At 40.1% G+C, this 17888-nt stretch overlaps 1 protein-coding gene across 1 annotated transcript in view; it reads right to left on the bottom strand.

Moving 5' to 3' along the window:
• Window positions 1-3687: 3687 nt before the first annotated feature.
• Window positions 3688-17888, bottom strand: part of LOC148031097 (uncharacterized) — a 103742-nt gene continuing 89541 nt past the window's right edge. Inside the window, exons 7-11 of the mRNA XM_087684623.1 lie at window positions 5712-6273; window positions 5459-5542; window positions 5122-5342; window positions 4342-4452; window positions 3688-4139 (exon numbers count right to left, since the gene is read on the bottom strand). Coding sequence (XP_087540749.1) covers window positions 3988-4139; window positions 4342-4452; window positions 5122-5342; window positions 5459-5542; window positions 5712-6273 — 1130 coding nt within the window. The 3' untranslated portion in view covers window positions 3688-3987. The remainder of the gene's footprint in view (window positions 4140-4341; window positions 4453-5121; window positions 5343-5458; window positions 5543-5711; window positions 6274-17888) is intronic.

A 17888-nucleotide genomic window follows, 5' to 3' on the forward strand; every position in this document is an offset into this window, starting at 1 on the left:
AGTTACTCCTTGACGTACCTCTCTCACAAGAGTTTTCCATGACATTTGACTATTCTCTCACAATAAGTTCACTAGAGCTTTTTGAACCTTCATTGTTCTTCGTATTCACCACCTTAGTGAGCAAATTGATTTCAACATCAGCACTCATAAGACCATTTGTAGGCATAAAGTTACTAATGGTTGTCTTGAAAGTGTCCCAACTTTCAAGCAAGGTGACCGACCAAAACATAGTTTTAACCAAATCATGAAAGGTGAACTTCTAAGATATCAACTAGTTAAAAATAATATTGACCTTATCGAGATGGTTGGACAAATAAGCCTTCTCATCCATGTAGAGATAGATGAGTTTTTCAACCAATGAATCTACGAAGTTGCACTTTCTTTCTCATATAGATTACCAAGATTTTTACATACATCAAATACACCACTTTTTGTGTATTTTACAATAAAATGCACAAAATTTGAGAGTATTGACATGATAGCATAACATATCAATTCATTCATTTTTTCCCATACATCAACATCCATGCCCTCAGGCTTAACATCCTTATATGTAATTGGCTTTACCTGCTTTTTCTAAACCAATATATTATAGAATTTCTCTCTCTAGTAAGAAACATTAATGCCATCCAAATTTTCATAATTAAATAATGCATTTTTAGAAGTGGAAGAAAAAATTGTAATATATCTTGTATGTAAAAGTATGTAAATTATGCTCAATTCTAAGCTAAGAGAGACCAAGTGACAGCAATTTAAATGACAGACAAGGCCAAATAATGGCTAAAATAGCATCAATAGACCAAAACTAAGACAAATGCATACCAAGCAACAAAGATACAATCAACTACAAGACCATAAATATAAAACCAATAGCAAGATAGCCCAAGCACTTTTAGCACATACCAATCTTTTTGCAATTCTTTTTTTTTTTGAATTCCCAGTTGTTAATCTAAAGAAAGACAACCTCATAAGCACACATGTCTTGTTTTTCTAGTGTGAAATGAGTTCTGACTCAATTAACCTTAATATAAAGATTGTTTAAAAGGGTTTTTGTGATAAAATAGATGCCTTAAAGCTTTCTAAACATAAAAAATCCTAGAAAAATAGCATGACTAATCCAAATCACCAAAATGCATCAACACAAGTCAAAATCATCATAAATGACCCCTTTGCACATCTAGACGAGCAACACAATCCATAACTATCATGATCTCAACGTATCATCAAGCCTCTCTCTCTCTCTCTCTCTCTCTCTCTCTCTCTCTCTCTCTCTCTCTCCTTTTCTCTATTATAAATTGTAGTAGACTCCTTCCTTAAAGGCCGTACTTAAATCCCCTTGCTTAAGTCCTGTGCTTTTGGCAAGCGAAACCCCTAATACCAAATGATGAGCTGCTCCTTGCTTAAGCAGAAATTATACTTGCATATATTAAAACCAAATATCAAGATCTCTTCCTATGCATCCAAAGCCAAGCTATTTTTCTTCAATCATAGCCTTTAATAGCCATCTGAATCAATGCTAAGATAGCCCTTACTACCCCAAATTGAGCTTCAATGGCTCAAATGCTTGCTTGTTTGACTTAGATCTAAATCTTGGAGGTGAGAATAGTACCTCTATCAAGATATGGATAGTACACATCAAACTCAAAGAAGCAACTCAAATCCTTGACCTTCACAACAAAGCTTCACTCCTTGCACTCCTTGGTCCAAGCACAAGCACCCACAAACACCACTATGATACCAATTGTACATATAACATGACATGATAGGTTGTAGGTGGGATGCAGGGTACAAGCTATGGAGTGTAAGAGGTTGAGAGAGAGAAACACACAAGAGAGTCTAATGGGTACAATAAATGGTACTCTTATTTTTTATTATCTTCACTTACATATATGTTTATACAATGTGTACTTATAAAAGGGGTATCTTAATGGCTATTGGCTACCATTTGACTTCACCCCAATACAACACAAATATAGACATCTTAAAAAACATCAATTAAAAAATCCTATGCAACCTTTTGGATGTAGTCAAGAGCTATCCTTGTCCACCTTCTAGTATTGAAGTTGTGAATATCACAAATCTCCCCATAAGATTGAGAGCTTTCATTATCTTTCTTATTTTCTTGAGATATCTCACACCTTGAAAAAAATTTCTCCTTGGTTCACTTGGCTTGTCAAGTTTGATTAGATTTCAAGCTTGGTAAACATTCTAAGGTAGTTGTCTAGGATCACAATTTTGCTTCCTACTTGTTGACATTGTTCTTGCCATGTTAAGAGAAGGTCACTACAATTAGAAGGGTGGCTTGCTTAAAATCTAAAGCTTTCTTAACATGATAAAAGCGATGCACAACAAAAAAAATGCCTCCATAAGATGATTACTTTTTTTGAAGATTTTTTTCAAATTTCCAAATTTGACTTATGAAACTTGATCGCACACCTAGTAGAATGCTCAAACAATACAAATATTATACATTATTCATTTCTTGCTCTTTTTTTTCATCGAAGTAAAATTTAAAGTTTTTTTTTTTCATAAGCTTGCAAATCTGATTTATGAAACACAATTAATCCAAACCTAATGAGCAAAAGTTATGTATTTGAAATGATTTTTTAATAGCTTTTTTTCCATTCGACTTTAGAAACATAATTTCAAGTATCTTGGACAACACCAACAATGTTTTTTTTTTGTGTTTCATAAGTATGCAAGTTATCATATTAAAAAACACAAGTTTTTTCAAAGAAGATTTTAGGTTGTTGCAGTTCTTTACAATCACAAGCTATTGTAAGCAATATTGAGCTCTTATATTGCATATCTACGCATCCTCATCAACGATGTTCAAAACTTAACAAAAACATGAAGGATTGTGCTAGAAGGTTGTGTAGTATCTAATGTGATGTTACCTTAGTTTGAGTCTAAGTCAAATAGTTGTCTTTAGAAGATTCAAATTATAGTAGAGGGTCTCTTTGTATACAAGTTCCCAAAAAGGGGGTCCAAACAACTCTACTTTTAAAAGTTAAACAAGTACTTTTTTGTAGATGTACACTTTTCAATGAGCCATATCTTCTTTTTGTCATTTTGTGGAGGCACCTTTATATAGCCTTGTTCCTCAGACCATTCATCTCTACTTAGACTCAAGCACCCAAGTACTCACCCTCCCTCAAGCATTCAAGCTCTTCCATCTCTAGGTAAGACTTGATTCTTAGCTCTTGTTAAATTTCTAGTTTTCTTTGTTAAGATGTGATTTGTCGTAAATCTTTGCATGTTTGTCACAACTTTTTGCATGTTTGTTTGCTGTTAATCTTTGCATGTTGGTCTGTAAGGAACTATTTTACTCTCTACATGTCATACTTACCACATAAGCTTGGAAAAATGCAAGATTTATTAGAGAGCTTGAAACACATCACGATTGTATCAAACAACACATGGGACTCGCTCCCTGAGATATTCCAGTTTTAGATGAGGATTTGGATCTCCTTGCGACAATGTGCGTATCTTGCATGGGGTGAGTGAATTGTTTTGCTCCTCTATCATGCACCTCCACCTTCACTTGCAATATTTTGTTGAATACACATGCCATTATGCCACAAAGCAAAATAGCACCTACATTACTCATTTTGTTATATTTTCTAAGGGACATGATCCTTGTTAATTAATTCACATACATGTTTCGTAATCTTTATTTTTCTTTCCATATATATGCAAGACAATAACCAATCTTTGCCTCTTTTTACTTTTTCGAGGAGACTTGTTTTTAGAGATATATGTGTATGTGTGTGTGCGCGTGTGCGCACGCGTGCACGGGCACGCACAAGGCTCATGCTAACAATAAAAATTTGGGCGTTCCAACATGTAAGTTATAGCAAGTAAATAAGCTAGTTGGTAGTGGAAAGATTGAACAAGCAACTTTCCTATCAAAGACTCTCTGACTAGACTGTACAAAACATCTGGCATCGTCGCTTCTACAGATGGTGCACGATCCACCATCATCATTCATGGATGTATGCAACCAGGGCTCATTTCGCCTTCAGATGAATGGCCATTGAATGTGCGAGCGACGTTGGAGGACTCGCCAGGCTCCGGGATGCTGCTGCGATAAGGCTCTGCCACCATGTTGGTCCTTCTTGGAACATTTGGAATTTCCCCTGCACCACCACCACGGTGAAATATTATTTTACATGCCAGCCACCTCCCTCCAGATAACGCTGTCACACTTGAAGTTCATCCATTGCCACATGGACACCTCAACTCCTAGAGGCTAGCACCAACCCATGGCCTTTCAAGCTTGTGATAGTTTCAATGGCTATCTGACAAAAATAGGTACGACAGAGTAGAAAGCTGTCTTACCGTCTGATATTTCCACACTCGACAAACTGTTGCCCATCTGTTGAGGCCTTTCTGAGACCCCATTAGCTTGTGGTCTACTTGTATAAACAGACTCCCTTAAAATTGCCAAGGCTGAAAGAAACGATGGGAGTATTAGCGCCTGTGTGTGTGTGTGTTTTTGCAATGTACGTAAACATTATACTTGTCAGGTAACATTGAAGCATTCGCAACTGACTAGTGACAACAAATGTGACATACATGCTTGGTCGCCCACATTCAAGATTGCAAAACATTGATCGGAAATTCCAGTGTCTACAAAGTCCCATACAGATCCAACAGTTTGCAATATTTGAGTTATCTGATGGAGTTAACTATTGCTCGTAATTCGCTTCATCAATGCAGATTGTGTTGGATTTGTTGTTGATCCTAACTTAGGCTACAACGAAAGGCCTTTCTCTCCCCATGAGGAGATGCAAGAGGCCCTGTGCCTCCATGAAGAAAGGAGCTCAAAAGGAAAATGTTCCGAATTTAGTCCATGCGCCGAATGGCTGGCTATTTCTGATTCTTGTGAGAATCTCACAAAAGGGTTTGCTTGAACTAGGAGTAGACCTCCCACATCCTTGTCATCTTGTGAACTTTACAGAACTCGTGTTTTAAATAAAACATTGAGCGATTGGAATGGTAATGCTTAAACTGAGCGGGCCCAAGAGTAGAACTAGCACGGTTAAACAAAAAAAACAGCTCCAATAGGAAGGCAATAAAAGGATGCCACAGTGTGCATGCATATGATAGAAGGAAAACCTTTCTCATGAAGTTGGCCAAGTGATGATGATGATCCTGAATTTGTAGTTGCTATAGATGATGAGTCCTCTGAAGAAGAGCCAACCATCATCGGGCGTTTGATCTCAGACCATCTAGGAACCACCCCCTTCAAAAATGGTGACTTTGAGTCTGATTTGGCCACTAGTGCCCATGTTGGAATTTCAAATTTTGCTAGACTTCTCCTTGCACTGTTCTCCGGACTGTACAACAAAACAACATTAGTTCCAGCATGGTCAATAACAATTAAGATGCTAAAATGGGAGAATCAAGGGTTTTAGCAATACGTTTGATAGAATTGACAATCACAAGGACGCACCTTGGATATATATGCTCCCTAAAAGGAACAAGAGTCAGCCTCCTCTTGGTTACAACACCTTCATCCTTAAATACTTTAGAGCTTCTGCAGGGAATTTACACACTGTTTCTGTGAGATACAAATATAACATCAATTTTAACCGGTGATACCAGGTTATGTTAATGTAGTTGTGATTTGGGTCAATTTTGGTTTAACAAAAACCAATACTATTTTTTTAAAATGGCTGTTAAACCAGTCATAACTTCTGTGTCACCTTGTTTCTGAGTTGAGTAACCTGGGTATCATTGCGAGGTCCATAGAGTCATGAAGACTTTGAGCTTGTGATACCTCAGTCACTTCATCTTTATACTGGTTTTTCTGTTTCTTAAATTGAGTTTGTGATACCTCAGTCACTTTGTCTTTACGCTGGTTTTCATCTTTCTTAAATTGTGTTGTCAATGAGTGTGGCTGCTCATTCGCATCAGTGTCTAGCAAATCTTCTGTTTTATTGTTAGGAAGTGCTAAATGCGCTTGGACTTGAGCTTCTTTACATGCCTGAAATGGTTCTATATGTTTTATATTGTCTGAAATGACATTGCCTCTATGTTTTGGTAACGATGTGACAGGCCAATCAGTGGTTCCATTTATGTTTTCTGTCAATGCACCTGCATGTTCTTTATGGTTTGGAAGTGCTAAATGGACTTGCACTTGAGCTTCTTCACTTGCCTGAAAAGGTTCCAACTGTTTTATATTATCAGAGATGACATTGCCTTTATGTCTTGATAATGATGTTACAGACCGATCAGTGCTTCCCTTTATGTTTTCTGTAATTAAACCTGCATGCTATGTACAAAATCCATCAAAGATAGCCTTAGCTTTGAAAATTCACAGTTATAAGCCTCATCCTAATATAATCAGATAGTTCTTGTTCACTAAATGACAGACAACAATTGTTGCTCATGTTTACCTCTTATTGAGAAAAAGTTCGTAAAGTGTTTGTCTGAAAAAAACAGCAACGATAATCATGAAACGACAGCTAGAGAAAAATAAGCTGGAAGAGACACCTTTAACCATGGTTATAGGAAACAGGGAAAGGGAAAGAGAAACAGAAACAGAAACAGTACATTTACAGCCAAAATTTGGAGTTTCAAAGAATTTCCAGTAGCTTAAAAGATGACAAAGGAAGAACTGGAAATGAGAACGAAAATGAAAACAGGAACATTGAAATGGAAAAAAGTGGAGTTCGGGGGAGTTTCCAGTACCTATACTTCAAACCTCTCATGACATTCTCAAGAAAATATTTATCTATATGCCCTTCTTGGACCTGAATTCAGACAGTTCTGATTGCAGTACTCCATTACCTTTAAGTGATATGGAGCCTTTTGACCTTATGCATCCACTTTAGGGATGAAGGATGGGGCAGGTCAATGAGGACAGGCACAATTACTAAATGCTGCACAATGCAAATTCTGCTTGTTCACCTGCAAAAATTGTCCCAAGTTTTTGCATATGAACCTGAAGTTTGAACATACACCAGGTCAAAGTCTTGAAATAACTTTTTTACAGATAAAAGCCTATCTTGAATTCATTCTCCAATCCATTTGTGCAGTTGCAAATTTTCAGCTGTGCAACGGCAACTGATGAGTACCAACTCACTATTGTGTCTGTCTATGGGCTGGTGTTTCTGTTTGTGGGTTGGTGTTTTTCCAGGAATAGAGAGATCTGTAAATGTTGGTAGGTGACCAGACCCAGCTCTAAGATAAGAAAAAGACTTCTCTGTATAATTTCTCTTTTAATAATGCACGTTGACACTCGCATAAATTAAGATATTGGGCAAACTTTAGTGATCTATGTTGGTCACATTGTCTATTTTCTTTGCTTGTGACCCATTGTCTATATCCTTTGCTTGTGAGTGACGGAGGTTGCCACATAAGGAGACACTTTCTCATGTAGATGTGTGCTCGATATTGTTCCTTCAGGTTCTATCTTGAAATTAGAAGGATTGATCCCTAATTGTTGGCATAGATGTGGTGGTCTACATGAGACCTTAACTTGCGTTTTTTGGCTTTGTCCATAGTTCCAAACACTCGTTCCTTAGATGTCGATGTCTTCCTCTCTGACTTGGGTTTCTTTCTTTGGGATTTGGCAAGCTCTTTTGGCTCTTTGGCTCATTCCCATTTAGATTGAGACGTTACACTATTTTGTTTTCTTGGGTACACTTTTGCACACTCTGAATAATATGGAACCTCTGCAACCTAGCTACTTTTGAGTCCACTATTTCTGAGACTATACTTCAGGAGAATGATGCACTGATCTCTTACTGACAGTCTCGTCATGAGAGCATCTGATAGACTTGAATATGATACTTGTCGTGAGTGCCTTTAAACATTTAGGCTGCACTCGGTTGCAGCCTTCAGCTACTCTGTACGTGGATAGTTAATGCATTATTTTAACACACTAGAAAGGTGTGTGACTAAGGGTTTTGTTTAAAGTTCCCACCAAATGCTCGACATATGATATACAACACCTCTGTGATATCCAGTAAGTGGAGGCTTTTTTGGCATTATGTACTTGCAATGCTCAAGTACGAGGTGAGAACAATCAAGACTACAGTCAAATGGTGAAAGTGCATCTATCCTCATTCACGTAAGTTCAGCAGTGTACACATTTGTGCATACCAGCAGTGGGCATCTCCTGATGTAGCTAATTGTCTGGAGGATGTGTCAGCCAGGGGTATCTCTACTACAGGAGCTCCCATTCTATCTAAAGGAATGTCACTACCTGGAAGAGGGCCTCTGTGACAGGTGTGGTGCCCAACTCAGGTTAATAATCTCATGGGGTGCTGACGATTTTCTTTGGGTCATGCATGTCACCACCATAACCAATGGTCTGCTATCCATGGGCTACCATCTATCCTAAAACTCTCTCCAGTCTATCCATTCCTGCAATTGACTCTCCCTTCATATGGTTAAGATGTGCACTCTCTCTCAACTGCACATAGTGCTGCAAAACCTCGTGCTAGTGTGGCTTTTGCCACCTCCGGGCACCCACATGGAGAATTGTGGGCTTTTGAAGGTCAGTCCCAAATACACACAGAATCTGACAATCTTAATGGGATTTCTACCAAGTGAAATGGAGCTCTGATCTGGTGTTAAACACCATGAGCTTCATTTGATCATTGTTCATTCGTATTTCACCCCAATAGTATTGGTCACTCTATCCAACATGCCTCGGTGTGCACACTCTACCACTCACTTGGTGTGTGCACTGGACCACTCACTGACTTCTATAAAGCATATACCCCCTCATTTTAGCTCCTCCAGCACTCCGATGTCCTACAGCCTCCTCACAAGCCTAGCTTGTGGTACAATGTCAAAGGCTTTGTGGAAATCCAAAAGACAATGGTATATTTTCTCTTCTTGTAGGCTCACCCTTTCTCTAAGATATCCCAAGTATAAGCGCATGATTCAAAGTACTGTATCCCTTCTGGAAACCAGCTTGCTCTCCTATAGCTCTATGCTGGTGTTTCTCTACCCATTGACTCAGTTCATACTTAATAACAGAGCCATACACCTTGGCCAAAAAATGGCCAATCATGTTCTATTATTTGGCCAAATAATAGCACATGGTATCTCCACTCTTTAAGCGTTACAATAGTATGATCAGACTAGCTTTCTAGAAACCGTGCAAAAAAGGCCCTATTAACATATGTGCCAACATAGAAGCCAACATATTAGGAGCATATGAAAAGTGCTTAGCTACTAGCTCATCATGCTTCTTGTGCTCTCCCTGTCTGCAGTCTATCAATGGCATCCATAACCATCGTCCATGTAGAGAGAGGGTGCTATCACCATCCTAGGTGTCACTATGTGTGGTAGATTTGGCTGTCTCATTAAATCATACAGGGTTCTAGCATACTCATGACATACCTTACGCACTGTGATCGAGGTGGTAGGCTCTCTTCTTGGAACATCCTCCAAGCCCTTTTATTGTCCTACCCCAAGAAGGTGTCAGAAGTGGAGCAGCGGTGGAAGCATAAACATGTGCTGAAATAAACTGCTGAAACACAAGACAAAAAGAAAAAAGAAAAGAACACAATACAGATGAGAACTCAGATGTATGCACGGGAAATGGAATCCATATACCTGAACACGAGACAGTCACATACAACAGTGAGTCACTGACTGCATGGGCACTGGCACTGGCTCCTCTCTCCACAGAGTCTGCAGATGGTGAAGATGATGATGATGATGATGATACTGACTGAAGAGGAGCCACTGAGTATAAATAGGCTAAAAAAGTGGGGAGCAATAATGCTGGTCGGACAGCATTAATGCTGGCCGACTAGTGCATAAAAATGCCCCAATGGCATAAAATGCCACACCAGAAAAAAACCTAAAATACCGAATAAAAATGCCCAGCCCAGATCAAGCTCAGACTCACACATGAGCTGACAAATACTCTGCTAACAGAAGGTACATGGCTGGGTAACAACAAAGATCCTATTCCTTGTGTAGATGCAAGGAGCTAGAGGAGACAAAGAGACCTGAATTTGGGATTACTGTATGGCTCTCCTAAGCCCTTAGAATGGCCTTTCATGGCATCGTCAAGTCTATGATTTGCAACATAGGGGACAATCACTTGCACCACCACAGATATAGGCCCATCCTATTAATATAAGGGCTTACTAGGATGTCATGCTTACCATGTCTCAAGGCAGCTTGAGAATAGATTGCTACACTGGATTTTTCTCCCCAAGGAAAGAAAATTCTATTAATAACACCTCGGAGAATAAACCTGAGGCAAAATACAAAGTACAAGGAACTTTGTAAAAACTAGCTAAGTATGTTAGAAATACAATGGTTATGTGAACAACCAAGGTGGTGGGCTATGCTGCCAAACCATTGAAGGGGAAGTATTGGAAAAAGTGTCTGAGTCCCACGTCTACAAGAGGGCCTCTTTTCTCTTCCTCATCCTCTTAGAGGTGCCAAAGAGTGTGGATGATGTCTATCCAAATCCTTGATAGAGTCTCCATTGTGGATACACCCTAAAGGTCCATAACATGACTACATCTCACAATCCAAACATATGAGGCCATAATACTAGTAATTAGCTTGCATCTATGAAAATGTCCCTAGGTCCAAAGTGTCAGCAATCATGTGTGTCTTGTGTGGTCATCTCTTACCTGTGAGCCTCCGTTTGAGTCAAACAAGGACATTAGGAGCTCTGACATTTTATTTGTCTATCATTTTATGTGTTTTAGACACTTTAGATGGAGGCCATATTAGTGCATTTCTTTTTGTGCACTTTTGGCTATTTTACAAGGGTTTGACCAGGGTTTTAGCCACTTTTTGCCTATATATAAGTGGCATGCCTTCCAATGCTCATTATCCATCATTGATTCTTCATGATTAGCCAGCCCTCCTCATTCTCTCATTCCCTTGCTACCATCTGGCACCCAGACTGACACAGAGCTGCATGTTGCGGCTGACCGTGGATTTCCTGGCCCTTTGTGTTTCAAAGGGGGCTTCCCAAGATCATAATGCGAGGTCGAAGATGAAAGCTCTTAGTTGAGAGTACACAACAGACAATAGAGCGAGTGAGAGTGAAGACACAACACAATACACGATGTAATTCGGAGTGTAAGTGAAAGAACAAAGTACAACCCTTAGACCTTAGGGTTGTTAAGGTGTGTTCATACTCGAAATATGTAAAGCACGGTAAGTGGCTGAACTATGTAACATAAACACGTAAAATATAGAAAATAATATAACGGGGGGGAAAAACCTCTCGTAAGGAGAGTAAAAAGTACCCCAGAATCCTACTATGGATCACCGATACTCCTCTGTGAGCGTAGGCGTGAGTCAAGCCCAACAAACCCGCTTGGAGTGAAAAGTGATCAGCATACAAGGATCATCCGGCAAAGAAGATCAAATTTAGAGTATTGTGAAATGCTTCAAATTTATCGCGAGAAAGAGCTTTCGTGAAGATGTCTGTCATATTATTCGTGGTACAACAATAAACAAGGCTAATATCTCCTGCATATAGCCTCTCTTTGACAAAGTGATAGTGAATCTCTATGTGTTTCGTGCATGCATGAAACACTGGGTTCGGTGCCACTGCAATGGCACTGTAACTGTTAGTAAACAAAGGAGTAGGCTCCATGATAGATACATCAAGATCAGCCAACAAACGTCTCAGTCATACACATTCAACTATGGTAGTGAAAGCTGCCTTGTATTCAACTTCACAAAATGATGTGACAATAGTGAATTGTTTCTTGCTAAGCCAAGAGATGCAAGATGAACCAAGAAAGAAACAGTTTCCACTCATAGAGGGACGTGAATCAAAATCACCAGCCCAATCTGAATCACTGTAAGGATGTAATTGCAATGATTCTCCCTTGGCATAAAGTAATCCAAGAGTCCTAGTACCCTGCAAGTAACGAAAAATACACTTCACAGCCTGCCAATGTGACATGCGTGGGCTGTGCATATAACTGCTCAAGAATGAAACTGCAAACTAAATATCTGGCCTTGTGTTGCATAAATAAATGAGACATCCAATTGTTGGAGCATATGTATGAATGTCAAACAAAACACTGTCATCATGCAAAGACAGCTTGAGTCCAGTCTCCATCAGTGTGCTAGCTGGCTTGCAATCTTGAAAGCCAAATCTCTCAAGGAGTTTACCAATGTATCTGGACTGAGACAATCCAGTGCCTCTAGCATCATGGATAAAGTGAATGCCCAAATAGTAATGCAAAGGCCCCAAATCTAATATTTCACAATTTTGCTGCAAATTTTTCTTGAATGTTGAAATCTGATCAGTATATGTCCTTGTGAGAAAAAGATCATCTATATAAAGACAAATGACCAGCAAGGATCCCCCTCTTTGCATGCGTAAAGAGTAGACTTGGATGGGCTATTAATGAATCCTTGACTAACTAAAAAGGCATCAATTTTTGCATATCAAGCTCGTGGAGCTTGCTTCAGACCATAAAAAGTTTTTTTCAGCTTGCATACTAGGTGTTCGGATCCCCCAACTACAAAACCAATGGACTGTTGTACATACACTTTTTCGTGAAGCTTCCTATGTAAAAATACAGTTTTAATATCAAGCTGGTGCACAATCCAACCATAATGGACAGCCAAAGCAACCATACACTGAATGGTAGTCATACGGGATGTAGGAGCAAATGTCTCCTCATAATCAATAGCCTTCTTTTGCATGTAGCCTTTTGTTACAAGCCTAGCTTTATACTTATCAATGGATCCATCCACTTTTCTTTTCAACTTATAGACCCATTTAGTACCAATGACTTTTTTTCCAACTGGCAATGTTACTGAATCCCATGTTTGATTCTTTATGATAGAATCAAATTCAACCTGCATTGCCACCATCCAATGCACACTCTGTTGTGCATCCTCAAAACAATCAGACTTCTCATCATCAAGTGTGTGTGCTGCCATAACAAATTCCATTGTATGAGCATGATCATGCAGACATGCTTGTCTTCTAGTACGACCAACTATAGGAGCATCCAAATGACTATCTTTCATAGTTTGCAAGTACCATCTAGGCATTTGTCTGGCTTCCTGATTATGTACATGCTCCTAATGAACCTCTAATTCAGCATCTTGTTGAATGTTCAGATCAGCCACCATAGGTGGAATATCTGCATTGCTTAATGGAGTAGCTGGCTGAACATTTTGTTCATTTACTAAAACTCCAACTGTATGACCAAGAGAAATGGGCAGCAGCCCTTCAAACATATAATTTGCAGCCTGATTTGTATCAAAACCAACAAGAGATAATTCCAACTTTTCATAAAAAATCACATCCCTACTGACAAAGACTTTCTTGGAAATAGGATGATACGTCTGTATCCTTTGCACTCACTGCTATACCCTACAAAAATGCATTTGACAGCCTTGTTGTCTAACTTGTTTCTTAGTACTTTGGAAATATTAGCATATGCTAGACACCCAAAAGTACGAAAGTGGCCAATTGAAGGTTTCCGATTGTTCCAAGCCTCAAAAAGGCATGACATTTTTCAATGCCTTGGTATGGCACCTATTCAAAACGTGACAAGTACACATAACTGCTTCCATCCAAAAACCATGTGGCAGATTCTTAGCTTTTAGTATACATCTAGCCATTTCCATGAGTAACCAATTCTTTCTTTCTGTAGCCCCATTCTGCTAGGGAGTATATGCAATAGTATACTACTGGGCAATGCCTTTGTCCTTCAAAAATTTATTCAGCAAGATATGTATCCCCCCCCAGTCTGAACGAAGAGTCTTAATCCTGCAGCTAGATTGATTTTCAACAAGTGTAACAAAAGCCAAAAATGCATCATTATGAAGGACCATAGAGAATAGTTATTGCCGTCCAATCTATCCTCTTTGGATACATATGTAAATACATCACACTGTCCTTGATTAGCCATGATAAATGTCAATGTTTCAAAAAACTCAAGAGCAAGAATCAAATTTGGAACAATCTAGAAATCTACAAATTTCCAAAAATTACAACCAAAGCTGGAACTACCTGGAAATCTACAAATTTCCTAAAATTACAGCATACACCAAGCTGTAATTAGCAAATTGTGTCCAATATGTACATGCTATCCAATGCACAAACAATGCTCAACAACACAACAAATGCAAAAGCCCAAAAATTTTTGTTATGCAAAATGTACAGTTTCAGTCCATTTCAGAGTGAACCTTCAGTACATGTGCCAATGCCCTCTAAACAGCCAAAAGCCCCAAATTATCTAACCCAAATCCCAAGAATCTGCAGTTTGTGTGCCTGAAAGCACGGGCAGGAGTAGAAATGTACTCCTTGGACAAAAGCCCCAATCTGTACTTCAGATTTCTGAATTAAAAATCAATAAATGTCTCCTTTTACCTTTAATGTTGGCAGCCTGGTGGGGCAGGAGGATGCTAATGGCCTAGAGGAGCGGGAAGATGCTGGCAGGCCTGGTGGACAGGGACGGAAGTGTTGACCAAAAGGTAGGCGGAAGCAACGCTGGAGATTGGTGATTGCACTGTAGCGGCTGGCTAGGCTGGCAGCGCTGGTGGACCTGGGGCAGTGCTGCGACCAGGCGGAGCTAGTGGTGGTGGTAGGGGCTGCTACAATTGGTGGCGGGACTGCGACTGTGGACTAGGGGCTACAGGCGAGCGAGCCTTTAGGGTGGCAGGCGTGGACTATTGCAAGTTTGATACAAGACTGCTCTAGCAGCAGGTGGATGAGTTGGTCCGTGCCGAGCATGAGCTTTGATACCAAATGTGAGGTCAGAGATGAAAGTCTCATCTAAGAGTACACAGTAGATGGTAGAGTGAGTGAGAGTCAAGATAGAGCACGATACATGATGTAATTCCCAATGTAAGTGAAAGTACAAAGTACAACCCTTAGACCTTTGGGTTGTTAAGGTGCGTCCACACCTGAAAGGTGTAAAGCACGGTAAGTGACCAAATTGTGTAAGATAAACACGTAAAATAGAAAATAATGTAACTGGGGGAAAGAACCTCTCGTAAGGAGAGTAAAAATTGCCCCAGTGTCCTACTACAGATCACCGACACTCCTCTGTGAGTGTAGGTGTGAGTCAAATCCAACACGTATGGAGTTTCTTTAGGGTTTCCAGTGTACTTTGGGTCTTTCCTTTATGTGGCAATCTCTTTTTTTCATCATTGAGCCACCATCCTTTCCTCCTTGGTCTGTGGTCCTTGTTTTTTCTATGCAACTTATGGTGCGCTATCGTCTCATAATTGGGTTAGAGGCGTGGCTCACCCATCCTCGACTAGCATTTTCTAGAGCTGTTCAACGCCTCTCCATTTCCTTTGCCCTTTGGTGGCCTTTCATTTGATCATATTTTTCTATGGAGAGAGGGTCTTGCTCCTTGGCTGGCATTCTTTATCGATGAACTTCATCGGCATTGATGCTCTTCGTACCACCGTTGGATCCGCATCTCCTTTGGCCTTCTGCCACATCCAAGATGTGAGAGGGGGTATTAGTAGTCATGTGTGTATAGTGTGGTCATCTCCTACCTATGAGCCTCAGTTTGAGTTAAATGAGGACATTAGGAGCTCTGATATTGTATGTGTTTGTCATTTTATGTGTTTTAGACACTTTAGATGGATGGCACATTCGTGCATTTCTTTTTGTGCAGTTTTGGCTATTTTTTAAGAGATTTGACCATATTTAGGGTTTTGGCCACTTTTTGCCTATATATAGATGGTCTGCCCTCCCAATCTCATTATCCATCATTAATCCTTCTTGCTCAGCCAACCCTCCTTGTTCTCTCACCCCCCTGCTACCGTCTAGTGCCCACGCTAATGCATAGAGCTGTGTGTTGGGGGTAACCATTGCAACCTTGTACCTTCAACCATTGGAGTCACATTGTTCCTTCTCTCTCATGCGTTCTCTTTGTCTCCTCTCCGTGCTCACTTTCCTCTCTCCGTTGTACACTCTCACACAAAGTGCCCCCTTGAACATACTCATAGCTACATTCTAGGTCTCTATCTATGGCTCAAGCTACAGCTTGCCAAGTCATTACCATCGTCTTTTCTGTGCTGTGGAATATCATCCTTAGGGCTCTCCTCCATACCTCTTGGGCCCTAGGACAATCCCATAAGCATTCTCTCTATCTCTTCTAGCTTCTTGCATCTCATGTATGCCACTCTGAGCTTATCATACCCAAGCCAAGAGGCAACCGCTAAGCTCCTGTGAGTTACAAGCCATAGGAAGAGAGATATCTTCCGAGTCCTAAACTTATCATGTAGCCTTCTCCAAAAGTCATATAAGAACCGGTCTGAGACGCCTCTCTATGTTAATAGGAGGTGGCTACTGGATCTACTTTGATCTTGCTTATCTAAATCCTCCTCCCCAACTTAGTAGTGTAGCTAAAGAAGGCCACATCATATGGCCTATCAAGAAATGGATCCCTCCACATCCATTCTCCTGGGTCCCACTTTAATCTCTAACGAGGCCTCTATGATAAGCCCAAAATCTCCATCCATCTATCAGGCATGTGGCTCGATATACCACTTTCTCTCACATTGGGCCACTACTCTAATCCTCTATCTGGAGCATCTAGTGAATGATGTCAGATCCAAGTCCTCTCGCTAGACATGGCTATCCTCCTCAATCATAAAAGTGAATGTCATATCTCTACTAGTCACAATGGCCGCTAGAAAAATGTCCCCTCTAAAGAAGAGCCATTCTAAGTTTGAGAAGTGCCTATATCTACCCGCCAACCTAGTGGAACTCCATCACTATCTCAATCATAGCTTTAGCTCCCTAAGACCCTATATTCTTTGTCTTTGAGTCTCTTACAATAGCTCATAAAATGCAAACCAATCTCCCACTGATGCAACAACCTTTGGAGAGAATATCCCCCAAGATACATTGTTTGTCTCGAAGTGTGGCCCAACTTTGATCTCAAAATAGTGACTAAAGAGAAGAGGCTGCCTCCTTTTCTCTTCAGCTATAATGGGGGGCAGCTAACGAAGGCTCAATGACATAGATCTCCATGCTCTAATAATGGCACCTGTGAATCAAACCTCAAAGCTCCTCCCTAAGTCTTTAGTCTTGTTCTTTTGAAAAATCCAATGAATATTGTAGGTTTCATAAACTAAAGCCTTCCTATCAGAAGTTTCTTTTTGGACCTCACCTTGAAGCAAACCCTAATGATGAGCTTAGCCCCAATAAGGCTTTGCTCTAGCTGTTTGGGTCTATAATCCCCAACCCTTCTCTAGATCTAGGCTATATGATGACATCCCAAGACACCTTCACTCTAGTTAGCTCCCATCTCCTTTCAACCAAATAAAGTTCCTAATAAGGCACTTTGTCTAGCCGATGCATGCGTGCTAACAAATAACCAACAAGAAGTGATGTACCACATGGTCACAAGACTAGTTGGAGACCACTACTCTCCCTATTAGTAAGAGTCTCGCTAAGATTCGATAAATAAGCTTCTATTCAATGCTCAAGATAAGAGGTGCCAACTATTGCTTTGATGTAATGTCAATCCCCACATGGCATCCAAGATATTTCACTGTGGTCCCACAGGAAACCCACAGGAGATCCTCATGTAGTCACAACTCCAAGTGCCTAGTGTTGTATACCCAAAATCCATAGGACTCATGCCAACTAATTAAGCCACTTGTTGCTCTGCAAAATATCTCCATGGCCATTACAAAAGCAAGTTACTCTCATCCCCATCTAGATAGATTGGTGTGTCATCAACAACTCCACATCAAGAAGCTTCTTAAACTCAAGCATGGATAACTTGACACCTTTGATACTTGTAGATCTATCTCTCAAGAAGGTGCTTATGGCATCTACTACAAATAAGAACAAAAAGGGAGCTGATGGACAGCCCTGTCTAATTGATCTTTGAATGCTGAATCTGTCTCCTATCACCCCACTAGTTATAACTTGGCAA

The sequence above is a fragment of the Lygodium microphyllum genome, chromosome 9 (assembly GCF_053477565.2).
Source record: "Lygodium microphyllum isolate KBCC chromosome 9, Lygodium_microphyllum_v1.1.10, whole genome shotgun sequence".
NCBI lineage: Eukaryota > Viridiplantae > Streptophyta > Polypodiopsida > Schizaeales > Lygodiaceae > Lygodium > Lygodium microphyllum.